Here is a 15,762-nt window from a genome sequence, read left to right on the forward strand (position 1 = left end):
TAGGCTATGTTTAGAAATACAGCTTCATCTAGACTAGTCATTAAAAAAGAGCCTCTTTCCGTCCACATGTTATTCTTCTTCGCGCTTTATTTTGTACAGTAAATGGAGGGTTACTCTCTCTAATATACCATTTTTAATTTGATTTCGCTTCAATATTAAAGGTTAAAACGTGTTCATGTGGTTCATGCATGTAAGTCGATACAGAAATAAACTATTAAAATGAAAAGTGGTGTTTGGCCCCCCTCTAGCGTCCTGGTGGGGACATAACGGCTCTTTTTAAACGAAATAATGAGGAAGGTGTAAATTAAATATGCAACGTTAAATACATTAATCTAAAAACGTAAATAAAAAATAAAATAAAAATAATAGTAATGATGAAAAATGTGTAGCCTACTTCACTGCATCATTTCCTAATGGATTGTGGGCGTCATCATTAAATCGAAAGTATCGCGAAGTGAAAGTGAATAGCGAGCCACCTGGACGTCTGCTGCTGTGCACTGTGATCGTCTTTTCCTCTGAAAATAACGCACAATTGCTTTCATTATGTCCAGAGCTAAAGTACTCAAGATAAACTCTGATAATGCAGTGAGGGTAAGTTCATCGATATAGATTTTATAGTATTTCCAACAGTGTCGAACTAAGTAAACGCGTTTGCGTGTGTTTGAGTTCTGACAGTATATGGCTCTAAAAGGGTCGTTATTGATTGTTTAAGGATTGTTGAAAATAAAACACTATAGGAAATCGCGATGTTTATATGTAAAAACAAAAAAACCTGAGTCACACTTCCTCATCCACGAATGTTGAAAGTGAAAGTAAACATGGCCATGAAGGCGCGATCATTTTCATGGACAAAGACAATCTCAATATATCAATTTTTAATTGTTCATCTGTGTTACTTCATCCAGATAGAAAACTACCGCCAGTCACTGTATAAACAGGTATGAATTCACTTGAAATAATACATGCATAGGCTCTTTGAGCACTGTGTCTGTTTGTGCTTACAATATTCATTGTGTTGCTAGGCAGAAGAGCTGTTCTCCAATCACATACCTTTGAAGATCTCACAGCTTGACAACCTGCTGAAGGTACTTTTCCCCCTTTCATTTGGCAGATGCTTTTATCCAAAGTGACCTGTACCTTTAGGTATTCCTGTGTCAGTCTGTAATAACTCATGGCCTTGGTTTTGCTGCCCTTGGTTACCAGTTGAGAAATTTTACTCCAGCAACAAGTGAAATGAAAAATGCTTCTCTTTTATGACTTTAGGGAGATGAGTTCAGTGTCACTGACCTCTCGTCTCTCCATGCACCCCTGGACATTCCCATTCCTGACCCCCCGGCTGCAGAGGAGGAGGTTGGCATCAGGATCAGGATTCTAACTAGATTCATAATAATTCTAGAAATAGATGTCCATTACCCCAACATTTATTAACTTATTTTAATAGGAGATGGAGACAGATAAAAATGAAGATGATGAGAAAAAGAAGAAAGGTAATTATGCACACACACACACACACACGCATAAGTGAGATTTAACTGGTTAGTCGGGATCTCGATGTTGCTGATGAGCGTGGAGAATAAAGGCTTTGTCTTGTCCAGGAGTGCCAGGAGATCCTCCTTCCTGCAGAGTTTATTTCCAACCCTGCTTCAACACACATGTCTGTAAATATCAAATGTTCTTGAAGATCTTAATTAGTTTAAAGGAGAACTCCGGCGCAAAATGAACCTTTGGTCTAATAAAACATTGGTACCTAGTAGACCGTTCTCTGTTATTGGTTTTCATGATGAAACTCTTTATAACGCTAGTATATGGGGGCATTTAATAAGTAAAAAGAAATCGGTAGTTAATACCATTAACAAGGCTCAAAATAGCCCCACACTAACACAGTAACATAACGAGGGTCCCTACATGCAAAACAGAGCATTGAGAACATTGTAAGTGTACAGACCGTTCAGCGAACTTCTGAACTGTATGAATGGCATTCGTGGTTCGACTTGTCGAGGCTGTTTTCCAAAGATGGCTCCTACCTGTATACATGAAGTGAACTGTCTTTATAAAGTATCTTCTTATTAAACGGTCTGTACACTTACACTTAGATGAATATGTATGTTTACCAGAGTGGTGGTAGTGTAAGAAGAAACGTAGATAAAATAGGAAGTGCTTATGGTTGTCAAACCTTAACTGTAAATATGGAATATTGTTGTAATGTTACATTTTCTTCTGTCAGCTCCCAAGTGTGGCTTCATCAAAGGAAATGAGCGGATTGTGAAGTTGCTGGATATTGTAAAACCAGAGATAATGGCTCTGAAGGAGACCTGCATCACTGTAAGTGGACAAAACTGACTCGTAGATAAGTTTTCAGCATTTTCCAAGACTGTAGTTTGGCAGCTTTTTGCTTTTTTTCAGGTCTCTTGCTGGATCGCTCATCTGATTCCAAAAATTGAAGATGGAAATGATTTTGGAGTTGCAATTCAGGTTATTAACCCTTAATTCTTCACTGAAGATGGCTGGTTTATAGACAGTGTTATAGACTGTGGTCGGCTATGGCATATAATGTTTCTGTTTCTGAATGGTAAACATGGTTGACTGGTTGAAATTTTAGGAAAAAATCCTTGAGAGAATTACTGCTGTGAAGACCAAGGTGGAGGGTTTTCAGACCAACATTAACAAGTATGTGCAATTTATAACTATTTACAGTTCACTGATTATGCATAATATGGAAGCTTGTTTCAGGTACGTAATAAAAAAGGAAAAAAGTAATTGCTACTTTTTTCTCGCAATTGCAACTTAAAAGAAAATGTATCTTCTAATTGCCAGAAAAAAAATCAGAAGTTTGAGACTTGAGAAAGAAGTCCACAATTAGCTTTTAATTTTCTTTCTTTTTCTTTTTTATTTTTCTTTATTCTATGGCAGAAACAAGATTTCATTGTTTACATGTTTTACGTTGCCCTCCTTCATTCATGTTGTCATGTTGGTAATCAAAGTGTGTTTATCTGCAGGTACTTCTCAGAGAGAGGCGATGCGGTGGCCAAAGCTTCCAAAGACACACATGTGGTGAGTGACCCATCCAATACACTTATTATTGTAACTAATATTATTGTATAACTTTTTTGTAAAGCTACAGTTATCAAATAGGGCTTTCAATATCAAATTCTCAGGGTTTTTTAGTATTTTCAGTAAATTTTTAGTATTTTTAAAGACATTAAACATCACCCTTCCTCACCTTTTAAGAACACGAAAAGGCGTGTACACAGCAATGAAATCCATTTTAATTATTACAATGTATTGATTATGAGTTGACAAAACCATGCGAATCCAACCTGAGCAACAAAATCACCCCCTATATCCTCATTTACTATTCCCTACATTAATCTGCTCTTGAAGAAGTGAATGAAAACAAGTGAGCGAATTTGGACACTGACTGTGCTTAAAGGGATACTCCACTTTTTTTTGGAAATAGGCTCATTTTACCACTCCCCCAGAGTTAAACAGATGGATTTTACCGTTTTCAAATCCATTCAGCCAATTTTCTGATATTTAGAGGAATATCAGTAACCAGACAGTTTCTGGTCTCATTGACTTCCATAGTAGGAAAAAATATACTATGGAAGTCAATGAGACCAGAAACTGTCTGGTTACTGATATTCTACTAAATATCAAAAAATCAGCTGAATACATTTGAAAATGGTAAAACCCAACTGTTTAACTCTGAGGGAGTGGTAAAATGAGCCTATTTCCAAAAAAAAAGTGGAAGTATCCCTTTAGAGGCCTGCTGCTCTTTTATAGTTTGAGCTTACTGTTTAATAATCATTTGAAACGTAGCAAACTGGCAGCTCCAGTAGTAATGAAAAGACTTATCTTGAACTCTTTAATGGAAACTAGCATGTATAAAGTGCAACTAAACAGTAACCGCAAAAGTTTGAGAAGGCAGTTGAAAGAAAACGTATATATCAAACGTAGACTATATCAATGCAAGTTTAAATAATTGAAATTTAAAGGGATAGTTCACTTTGAAATTAATTTTTGATATGTTTTAGCTTACCTCAAGTGCATCCAAGATGTAGGTGTCTTTGTTTCCACAGTAGTTTAAATTTTTATGTTTTTAGGTTAATCTTTTCTTGTCTGTCATATAATGCAGGTCTATGGTCACCACCTCAAAGAGCATGCACAGAGAAGTCCAAATTAAACATGATTTAATGACTCATAAATGAAAGTACACACTGATGGCCTAGGACACGAAACGAGCGGTTTGTGTGACAAAACGAACAGTATTTATATTGTTTTTACCTCTTGCAACCACAGCCATGTCCAAGTGATCTGAAGGCACGGGCGCTTCGGTCTGCGCAAGCGCCGGAAGTGATCTCTTGTGCGGTTGCGAAAAAAAATCAACGTTGTCTGTTGATATATCGAAATCGCACACAAACCGCTCGTTTTGTGTCTTAGGCCATCAATGTGTACTTACATTTACAAGTCATTAAATGATGTTTAATTTGGACTTCTCTGTGCATGCTCTTTGAGGTGGACCCCATATACCTCCATTATATGACTGACAGACAAGAACGGTTTGACCTAAAAATATCAAAATTGAATATTTTGTCTGTGGAAACAAAGACACCTACATCTTGGATGCCCTTGACGTAAGCTAAAACATACCAAAAATTAATTTCAAAATGAACTATCCCTTTAAATAACAGTATACATGTTCACAAAGAGCTCAAAGGAAAGTGTCAATTTAAACAATTAAAAATGCTTTATATATTTATATTAATTTAAATGCAGTTTAATATTGAAAAATATATCATTTATAATGTAAATATAATAATCAGAAGTAAAAGACTGTCAATTTTGTCATTACCATTTGTTCACTGTTAACTGCTTTAATTTGGAGCACGAGATCCAAGGAGAGTGGCTTTATTGCATCGGATACATGTCACTTTACTCACAACTGATCGGTCAGTTTTGGTTTTGCCGAAACTTGCCTGGGTAACAACTTAAATTGGCTTCGTGGAACAGGCCTCAGATTTACACATTGTCCTCATATAAAAGTGATTTCAAGTCACTGTCATACCCTTTTTGTGTAATAATAAAGGACATGTTCTTTTGATAGATGGATTATCGCTCTCTGGTGCACGAGAAGGATGAAGCCGCATATTCTGAGATCAGAGTGATTGTGCTCGATATACGCGGATTCTACGTGAGTTTGCATGTATTTATTTAGCAAACAGCTTCTAAATGAGAAACGCTAAAACAAAAGTGAAATATATGGCCTTTATGAACGAATCACGATAATTGTGGAAACATACGGCAGCATATTCAGATTTCTGTTGTTTGTACTCAGGCTGAACTTTATGACGTCATCAGCAAGAACCTGGAGAAAGTGACAAACCCCAAAGGAGAAGAGAAGCCATCCATGTACTGAGACAGATACTTACTGGGACCTTCATATACATAAAGTTGTACAACTAGACCAGTTTTAAGAATTTCTCATTTCTTTTCCTCATTTTTGACATTCTAGATACAGTAGTTTCATGACACTTTTGACAGTAGATGCATCTTTTAAATCCCTTTGTTACTAAACTTGTTAATTAATCACAGAGGTAGTTGAATTCTATTTCAGCATGTACAAAATTAAAGAAAGAAAACCTAAAAGCAAATTCACTCATAGGACATGTTCTTAAAGCAACAAAAAAAACCATTAAAACCAACAATGATTTCACAAAAGATCCTCAGTTTCTTTATCTACATATTACACGTCAGGAATACAACACAAAATGCTCTTATACAATGAATTCCAATACAGTCCAGTTAATTTTATTTGTTTTATTGTAATAAGCAACAAATGTTTACAAAACCATTTTGGATCACTTAAAGAATAAAAGAACTAATGTGGAAAAACTCTCCTCATGAAATGAAAATGCCTCTTTAAAAAAAAAGAAGTGATCAATTCTTCCATTAAACAGGAACATAAATTGTACATTTATTTTTTGTAATGTGCTACACGTTTCTCAAACTTCTGGTCCTTCTCCTCCTGGAATCAACTGGAAAACAGGAGAAACACATGGTTTTGTCATATATAATAAAGTGACGTGCCATGTTGATTAGCGTTCATTAATACATATCTTTAAATGTGTTGAGTTATGGTAATGTTATGAAATGGAATACATGGTCCTATAGATCTAGGCAAGTATTTCTGTTAATTAATATGTTTTGTTTTACTCCGTATCATTAGCTATGTTTGCAAGTTGCAAATTTAACTCGAGCGCAAAATTGGAATATCACATAAAACATTTCTGAATAAAGTGCATTAGTGCAAAAATATCTGCAATAATAATGGAAATTGCAGCAATTGGAGAAAAAAATGGCTCTTTTTTTCCGTTCATGATACGCAGACTAAGCGAATAGCATGAAATAAACATCAGAAGGTATGTATATCGGTTTTCAAGTTGAAGTCCACCTTCTTTAATCAACTAACCCCTGTCTGGTTTGTTTCAGACAAAATGGCAGATTCAGCGTTATGATTGGTCAGATGGCCTGTCAATCAAACTCCCAACAAAAGGGGAAATTAAGTGCATACGTTTTTTAATACGTTTTTTTTTTTTTTTTACATTTATGCACATCTTGGGATTTCCATCCAGGGTGAATAAAAATAGGTGGATGGAAACTGGATGGATATTTTTCCTTTTCTTAATTTAGTCACAAAACTGTCAAAAGGACTCAAATGACCAAGCTCAATTAAATCCTAACAGTTCAATTGTAAAGTCAGTGTAAATTTGGTGCATTGTGACCATCTTCAATTTGCATGCTGAGATTGTATTATTATCAAGTGACTAACATATCCAATTGGAATAAAAACAAATCTGTAAAATTAAAGAGACAGCGTTCTTCAGGGCTTAAATGTTTGATAAATTCAGGTTACATATAAAATTAAGCAAAATACTATAACTAAACAAAAATTAAACTTGCATAAGGGATTTACTCATATCACCCGTATGCCAATGTTGTCAATTCATGAAGTGTGGATTGATATTTAAAGATGATGATTTAAAGAAGAACTCAAGGATCATACCATTGTGATGTTATTGCCATTGAGCAGAATCTGATCCAGTTTTGTGATCCTTCTTCCCTCTGGAGTGATTTCACTGTGACACAACAACAACAACTTTAGTTATGGCTCAATAACAAGTAATGTTCAGGATGAAAAATAAAGTATGTTTTCAGAAATGTACATTTATCGAATTACATACGTGATTTCATCACTCTAAAAAATGTGGGACCACATAAAAAGAGGTATAATTTCTTTACACCTTGAAAACAATGTACACTTCATTTTCAAAAATGTATTCCAAGTGAGTTTTTGAATCATAAATATATAATATAGTTTCACCTTATAATAAAATATAATAATAATAAGGTTCCCATGGGGCTACTTAATATAACCTGAACAATGTTATGAACATGTGTTTACATTGATTGGAAAGGCTTTTTTTCATGTGTTTACATTGATTGGAAAGGCTTTTTTTTATCACAAATGGTTTTTGCAATACTAAGATGTTTTTCAGAAATTTCAATTATGCTTTTGAAACATACACCGACACATTGGAGACAAGACAGGTGGATGCCATTTTTAGGGGAAACAAAGCAAAGACACTCGCGAGACACAAGGGAACCTCAAGTGAAGACAGCATTTCTTACATTTCAAATGTTCCATTTTCTCTTCTTTTTAACGCTGGATGTTTTAAGGAGATTAAAAAAATTTGGCATTTTCTAAACTCTGTTTGAACCCTGTTAATAAGAACGCCACGTGTGTCTGGCCCCCAAATATCCCAGCAAAACATTTAGCCTATATTAGAATATTTTTGCATCATATATATTTAGCTGTATGTTTGTGAAGTTCAAGTCAAAGAAACTGGATGCATAAATAGGGTAAAAAATTATAAGGCATATATTTGCCATGTTTTGGGTAGGAACATCTACTTACAACTCTGTCACATCCTCAAGGACCATGTCTAAGAGTCAAAGAGTCAAGAAAATGAAAAACATCACAAAGAATGCATTACATTACGAAATGAGAATCTTTAGTACATTCCTGCCACACTCTCTGAATTCAATGAACCTTCTCTTTCTTTACATCATGTCAGCAGAATTGCAGTAGAGGTAACTGGCTTTTTATTTCACTTAGGCCTAATTAAAACAGTAACAAAGATGGCATGAATTAAGAGTCTCTTACATTTACAGGACAAATAAGGGCCCTTTCACACCTACCTTGTTTGGTCCAAATCAAAATTATAGGTGTGAAACCTACCCCGGACCGGACCAAACAGATGAAAGGTTTGGTTCATTTCTAGTGTGGAAAGCATTTGTGCATGTTTCGGACTTTCAGACCTTTTACAGGAAGTTCCGGTGGTTCTTGTATTTTGCACCAATGGAGTTAAATCTAATCCTAAAATTTTAACCATCACAAATATGTGTCAGCATTTTCCCCAGCACTTAAAGGATACTGACAAAGTCGTCAAACCCGAGCAGAGTTCCCACAATCTCTTTATCGTTCTTCATGACGATGTGAATCCGAGAGCCAATGCATTTATCCACCAGCTCTGAAAGACATCATACAAGTCATGACAAACACAATCAAAGACAACTGAACTGAAGCACATATAAATATATAAATTCAAATTAAATTAAAATATGAACAAAAGTAAGTGAATAAATCTAACAGTACATGAGAAAAATATATTTGTAATGTACATTAAACTATAAAACAATATTTTCAAATTATTAATATCAACTTTTACAGTACAAATGGGTTCTTTTTTATAAAAGAAACTATATAGATGTTTTTTTTTATTTTTTTTTAATAGGGGCCCCTCGCATGACAATGATCATATTTTGAAAACCCTTGCTCTAGCATATGTGCAAAAAAGTATACTTTGGGCTTTAGAGTTCCAACTGGGACAGGGCCCATGAAGGGGCATTCAGCATGTCATACATTTAAGATGGAAAAATAAAATAGGCTAGACAGCCCAAATAAAACAAATCAATTAACGTTATATTACAAACAATAAACTAAAATAAGTATATCTGAATTCTTAAATGAATATTACAAATGTATCATCACTTGGTATCAAAACTAAGTGTGTTTGTTAAATAACAAAAATAGCATCTGTAAAAATGACTGCAATTTGCAAAATCATTCATACAGAATTGAATTTTAAAACAACACGCCCTTTCCAACTTCAAAGCTCAGCAACTGGTCTTCTATCATCTAGAATTCTGAGTTTACCTGCTTGTGTAAAACTATAGTCATGATTGGTCATACATGTGCTTGTGATGCGTATTTATACTTGAAAGGCACGTAAATGAATGAAACAACTAAATTGTGAATGAGGCTATGGGTGCGAATTCGGACAGTCACAGACATAGTGATGCAGGCACTTTAACAGAATTCATCCATACTGACTGTAGGGTCTGATTCCAGTTTATATCCTACGATTTCTTTTGAATTAAATCAAATGTTTCAACGATTTTATGACTATAAACCGTTTGTGTACACGTGTGTCCAACACAATTAAACTGATTAAGGTTTGAATGCGACTTACATAGAGCTCTATGCTCCCTACTACAACAACTAAAAACGTATTCCAAAAACGCAAACAATTAATTGAAACGAAAGTCCCACATACCGAGAGGTAAAAGCTGCGAGGGATTTGTCGTTGCTACTGCCGCCATTTTGATATTAGACCTGAATAATCAGTCACCGGAAAAGAAAGACAGACACGAGAAATCGATGTCAGTCTTCTTCTTCTTCTCTCGAAAAATGGCGGATTGCAACCAACTTTGAGGTGCATACCGCCACCTACTGTACTGGAGTGTGTAACATCATGCTATTTAATTGATCTCATATTCTACCCATCAACCCTGTGACTTTAAGAAATTTAAAAAGTGCCATTCTGGTGCTTATAATCCCTTTCCTCTCTCCTTCTGTTCCCAGTATCCCAATCAGATTCCATTCCCGTCCTGCTTCCTGAACCCCATCTTGTAACACCCGTCTTTCCAATTCATATAATATACAGTGTAATATGACATGTTCAGCATTTTCTTTAACCCCACATTTTTCACAGTTTTCACTATTCCTTTTCCCTATTAAATACAAAGTGCTATTCAATCCTGTATGGTCCACTCTTAGTCTTGATATTATAATTTCCTCCCGCCTAGTCTTTTCTTTATAATTTTTAATACTGACACATTTTTGTACTTTATAATATCCCCTTCCTTTCGTGTCTTCTTCCCACCATTTCTGCCATATTCTCATACCTTTCTCTCTTATCACTGCTTTTCCTTCTCCTTTTCCGAGTGGAATTGGGACTGTTATTTCCTTCTGTAATGCATCTTTTGCTAGTTTGTCTGCACTCTCATTTCCTTTCACTCCCTCGTGTGCTGGTACCCAACAAAACTGAACATCTATGCCACCCCGATGTAATCTTAGCAAACTGTGATTTAGTTCTAATAGTAAGTCTTCTCTGGCAGATTCCATTGATTGTATACTTTTAATGATAGATAATGAGTCTGTACATATTACCACTCTATCAGGTCTAACCTCTTCCACCCATTGTAATGCAATGATGACTGCCACAATTTCTGCTGTGTATACTGATAACTGGTCAGATAATCTTTTCGACATATTTATTTTGAATTCAGGAATATGTATTCCAACTCCCACACATTCCTGTTTACTCTTTGATCCATCTGTATAAATTCTGAGATAATTATTGTAACTGTTCCTTATATAAATACTTGTCTTGATTCCCACTTCCTCCATTCTCCATTCCTTTTTCTTTTCTAGGATACTAACATCTGTTTTTACCTCTGGGAAAAACCATGGTGGAATATTACTAACTGGGGTAGACGTTATGAAATCTAAGGCTTTTAATCCATATTCCTCCACTCTCTTTTCCCTGGTCCAGCCAAACCCACGCCCCTGATACTTGTAGTATTCCCAACAGTCCTGTATGATCTCCTTAGTAGGGTTCTCTTTCCCACTTCCTTTCAATCTAATCCAATAAGCTAGTGCAAGTTTTTCTCTCCTTAACTTCAGTGGTGTCTCTCCTGTTTCTATAAGTATTGCGTTAGTGGGTGTTGACTTAATAGCTCCAATGCATACACGTAATGCTCTATATTGTAATCTATCAATTTTTTTTAATGATGTTTTTGCTGCTGCCCCATAAATTATACAACCATAATCTATTGATGACCTCATGCAAGCTCTATAGATGTCAATTAGAGATATTTTATCTGCACCCCAATCATAACCAGCCACAGCTCTCAGTAAGTTGATAACTTTTTTACATTTAGTTTCTAAGTGCTTTATGTGAGTTTTCCATGTATATTTACTATCAAACCATAAACCCAGGTACTTAAATTCATTTACTTTTACCATTGGTTGCTGGTATAATGATAATTTTTCAACCTGATACTTGCGTTTGTTTGTGAATATCATATAACATGATTTGCTTGTGGATATCTTAAACCCCCACTCATATGACCACTTTTCTACTTTCTCTACTGCTCTCCTTATGTTCTCTAACACGTATGTCACATTCCTTCCTCTCATCCATATGGCCCCATCATCCGCATATAGCGCTGATTTGATGCATTTATCTAAATTTGAAAACATGTCATTTATCATAATGTTAAACAATACTGGGCTGATTGCACTCCCCTGTGGAATACCATTGTTTACATTAAACTCCATGGATACCTCTGATCCAACTTTCACTCTTATTTTCCTATTTGTTAAAAAATCCATTATCCAGTTATACATCCTTCCTCCAAAACCCATTCTACTTAATTTAATAAGCAGACCTTCTCTCCACATAGTATCATACGCCTTCTCTATGTCAAAGTATACTATTGTCATCAGCTCTTTCATTTTCAATGCCTTTTCCACTTCATTACTAACTCTAACTAGAGCATCTGTTGTAGAGTGTCCTTTTCTAAATCCACTTTGTATGTTAGTCAATAATCCTCTCTGTTCTAGTACATGCGATATCCTACGAACTATAACCCTCTCCATCCATTTGCATAAATGGGATGTCAACGCTATGGGTCTATAATTACCAGGATTAGTTGGATCTTTACCTGGTTTATTAAATGGTAGTATAATTGCAGTTTTCCAGCTACTTGGTATCATTCCATACCTCCATATTTTATTAAATAACCTTAATACTAAATTACATGATTCTATTGGTAACTGTCGGAACATGGCATAACACAATTGATCATGTCCAGGAGCTGTATATCCAGTGCCCGATAAAGCCATGTTAATTTCAGACATCAAGAAATCCACATCTAGCGTTGACATACCATCTTCCCTCTTAAGCTTCAAATCCTCATTCACTCTAAGTGCAAGGTCTTTCTGCTGTTTATGAATGTCTGTAAGGTGATCACCACTGTGCACTGCCACAAATGCCCTACCCAAAACCTCAGCCTTTTCTTTATCAGACACCACCACCTTTTCACCATCAATCAAAGCTGCAACTTTTACATCTTTCCTTTTCCCACTCATTCTTTTAAACATTGACCATATATCCCCTAACTCTATCCCTCTACCTATGTTGGAACAGAACTCTCTCCAGTTGCTCTTTTTAGTATATTTAATTGTCCTACGTGCCACTGCCCTTTTCTTTTGATATTCCATAATATTCTCTTGTGACAGATTCTTCTTCAATGCTCTAAATGCCCTGTTTCGATCTTTAACAGCTCTGCTACATTCCTCATTCCACCAGGGAACTACTTTCTTCCTACCCTTTGTTGTTCTTTTTGGAATACTCATAATTGCTGCATTTAAAATATGATCAGTAAGTTGCTTTGTGCATTCCTCTATATCTCCTTCTAATGTAACCAGGTTTACTGACTTCTTACAACATGTCCTAAACATTTCCCAATCTGCTTTTTCAAAACACCATCTATTAATTGTATTTCCTTCTTGAATACTAATATTTGTGTAAACTATAGTGAGAACTGGATAATGGTCACTTCCTATAGTAGAATCACTCTTGACATACCAGTCACATCTATTTACCAAATTATCTGAAACCAACGTAAGATCCAAACATGATATCTTACCTCTATTCACATCTATTCTTGTGCCCTGTCCATTATTAATGCAGACCAATGATCTATCTTCCATCAATTCTTCGACTATGTTTCCATTACTGTCTGTGTAATTGCTACCCCATAAGCTGTTATGAGCATTAAAATCCCCACACCATATTTCTTTCTGTATGCAGTCCCTTGCGATTTCATTTAATTTGTTAATATCTAAATTTTTGCATGGGTTATAAAAATTTATCAACTTAATATTTCCCTCTTCCTTTGTGCTACAGATCTCAACTATTACACACTCTATATCTTCGGGGCTGGGGACTTCCCTATACGCTAACCCATCTTTGATAAAAGTAATACACCCTCCACCAATTTTATTGTTAGTTCTATCATATCTTACAGAATTGAACCCTGGGATCACAAAATCTAGATGAGCTTGTAACCAAGTTTCTTGTATACATACTACATCCGGAACAACATCTAATTCATGAATGTACTTTTTCAATTCTTGACCATTAGATATAAGGCTTCTGGCATTCCATTGTAATATGTGTAGTACCATACACAGGGTCCTAAACCTCAGCTTGTGTAGTATCTCCATTTTCGGTTACTGTCAACAATGCATGTATCTGATCTGCTTTGATGTCTCTCATGTCAAGAAATTTTTCTGCTGCCTCAACAATAGCCTTAATTCTGTCACTTTTCTTTTTCAACTGTGATGCAACATTGATTGTGTAGCAAATAAAACCCACAAAGTTTACTTTCTTCAGTATCAAGGTATCATCATCAATTTTACATTTGTGATCACAACCCTTCTGCATTTGTCCTGTAATCTGAATTTGTGTCTTATTAATTGGTGTTGTGTTTCTTTGAACCATTTTACTGTCATTTCTGTGATTGGTTTCTCTTACTTTCTTTAGAGCTTCTGCATATGATACCTTATTCAGAAACCTAACTTTCTGGGCTTCTCTGGCTTCTCTTTGTACTTCACATCCTCCAAAGGCTGCACTATGCTCTCCTCCACAGTTACAGCATTTAATCTTTGCATCTTTTTCACATTTACCATACTCGTGCTGACCTCCACATCTAGCACACCTTAGCTTTCCTTTGCACTGCTGTGCTGTGTGCCCCATTCTCTGGCATTTGTAACATCTGAGAGGTTTAGGAATATACTCTCTCACACTGTAATTCATATATCCCATTTGCACTGCCTTCGGGAGGGTTCTCTCGAATTGAACTACCACAGATAATGTTTCTTTTAATGTTCCATCTCGTTTAGTTTTTAGCCGTGTAGCCTCAACTATTTTGCCTCCCTGTATCTCTTTTTTGACGTCGTCCATTGACATACTCAATGGGACTCCTGAGATAACTCCTCTCACCTTTGCCATTGCTCCAGGGATGTGAGCCTTCATCCTTTCCCCTTGTAGTGAGGACATACTAAGAATTTTTTCTTGTTGTTGTTTATTGGTTGCATGAATCAGTATTCTTTTATTATTCATAAACCTTGCAAATTTAATTTTACCAATCTCCTTCTCGATCGCCTTGGTAAGTTTGATTGGGTGATAGTGTCCACCATCCTGATTAAATTCAATTATAACTTTCCATTCGTTTTCTTGTGCTGACTCTACATTCCCCATTTTTTGTTTCTCATACTGGTTAGCTCTCAGTTTCTTGCTCATGCTTCCCTCACCAGCCTCGCTATGTTCCGACCAACTTTTCCTTCTACCTATTTCTTTCTCTCATAGCCCTTTTCATTTTTGCAGATCTGGATATCATCCAATCCATTTCATCCTCATCTGATTCTGAACTATTTGACATGACGTTACATTCACAGTACAGTTTATGCAGATCCGCCAAAACCAAAAAACAATCAAAATTCCCACGCTCACGCTCCTCTCTCTGTCAGCCGTCCCGCCGCACTTCCTTCCGGTCTCTCAGTCCATCAAAAGTCGTCGGAACGAGTCACTAGGCGTTTCTCAATGTCATCGATGTCAGTCTGAAACGTGCTTGGCTGGTATTCACCTGCAGGAGGTGCTGCGGCACTTACTAAATTTTTCCTTTACAATTCATCACTTAGCACTGCTCTCTAATTCTCTTAGACAAAAGTGTCTGCTAAATGAATAGGCCTTCGTGCTAATGTAATGTAATCTGTAATTAGTTCATGAACTGTAATGTGCATGGTGCCTATAATTTTTGACTTGTTCAATGAAATCAAGAGCAGGATGTCTTGTCTCTTGACCTTTGAGATACACTGTTATTTATTGTAATCCAGAAAGGCTGCTGCCATCTACTGTAGTTTTACTCAGCATGAACATTTCAATGATATTGAAAAAAAGATAGTGTATTGATGAGTTCAAATCAATTTTTTTTTTCCATTTAAATCTGGAAAGTTTTATAGGATTTTGAAACTTTTAAAATTAAGATAAGACAAGAAATGTCTCAGCTAACAGGGAATATTTTAAAAACTTTGGGCAATTCTGGCAGGTTAATTAGTTTTAAAGAAACATTCTTCCAGTAACATTATTAGAATGTGCATTTCAAGATTAATAATGTTCTCAAAATGTTAGCACAAAAACATTATAATACATTGTTCATGGAACTTCTTTTCCTGAAATGTTTCAGTCGGATGTTCGACTAACTTCTTTTTTTTTTTGTTTCTGAAGG

The 15,762-nt window shown here is 35.7% G+C and overlaps 2 protein-coding genes across 2 annotated transcripts; one reads left to right on the forward strand and one right to left on the reverse strand.

The window, feature by feature from the left end:
• Positions 1 to 432: 432 nt before the first annotated feature.
• psme2 (proteasome activator subunit 2) lies at positions 433 to 5,718 on the forward strand. Its single transcript, XM_089121943.1, has 11 exons — positions 433 to 591; positions 906 to 938; positions 1,023 to 1,085; positions 1,264 to 1,350; positions 1,442 to 1,487; positions 2,225 to 2,322; positions 2,404 to 2,472; positions 2,600 to 2,667; positions 2,997 to 3,051; positions 5,105 to 5,191; positions 5,336 to 5,718. Exons 1-11 carry the CDS (start codon positions 544 to 546, stop codon positions 5,414 to 5,416), a joined length of 735 nt encoding a protein of 244 aa, XP_088978069.1. The 5' UTR covers positions 433 to 543; the 3' UTR covers positions 5,417 to 5,718.
• An 84-nt stretch (positions 5,719 to 5,802) lies between these two features.
• lsm5 (LSM5 homolog, U6 small nuclear RNA and mRNA degradation associated) lies at positions 5,803 to 9,826 on the reverse strand. Its single transcript, XM_039691272.2, has 5 exons — positions 9,678 to 9,826; positions 8,496 to 8,591; positions 7,976 to 8,003; positions 7,064 to 7,136; positions 5,803 to 6,035 (listed from the first exon to the last, which is right to left on the reverse strand). The coding sequence occupies exons 1-5, from the start codon at positions 9,721 to 9,723 to the stop codon at positions 6,003 to 6,005; spliced, it is 276 nt and encodes a 91-aa protein (XP_039547206.1). The 5' UTR covers positions 9,724 to 9,826; the 3' UTR covers positions 5,803 to 6,002.
• Between the last annotated feature and the right edge of the window lie 5,936 nt (positions 9,827 to 15,762).

The sequence above is a fragment of the Pimephales promelas genome, chromosome 17 (genome assembly GCF_988280905.1).
Source record: "Pimephales promelas chromosome 17, fPimPro1.hap1.1, whole genome shotgun sequence".
Lineage (NCBI taxonomy): Eukaryota > Metazoa > Chordata > Actinopteri > Cypriniformes > Leuciscidae > Pimephales > Pimephales promelas.

What these genes read in the sequence shown, in the direction of transcription:
- psme2 (XM_089121943.1), top strand. Translation starts at nt 544, where the DNA reads ATGTCCAGAGCTAAAGTACTCAAGATAAACTCTGATAATGCAGTGAGG. An exon ending in AGCTTGACAACCTGCTGAAG is followed by an intron (nt 1,086 to 1,263) that starts GTACTTTTCCCC and finishes TTATGACTTTAG; the next exon opens with GGAGATGAGTTCAGTGTCAC. An exon ending in TCGATATACGCGGATTCTAC is followed by an intron (nt 5,192 to 5,335) that starts GTGAGTTTGCAT and finishes GTTTGTACTCAG; the next exon opens with GCTGAACTTTATGACGTCAT.
- lsm5 (XM_039691272.2), bottom strand. Translation starts at nt 9,723, where the DNA reads ATGGCGGCAGTAGCAACGACAAATCCCTCGCAGCTTTTACCTCTCG. An exon ending in CTCGCAGCTTTTACCTCTCG is followed by an intron (nt 8,592 to 9,677) that starts GTATGTGGGACT and finishes GATGTCTTTCAG; the next exon opens with AGCTGGTGGATAAATGCATT. An exon ending in CTTGAGGATGTGACAGAGTT is followed by an intron (nt 7,137 to 7,975) that starts GTAAGTAGATGT and finishes GTTGTGTCACAG; the next exon opens with TGAAATCACTCCAGAGGGAA.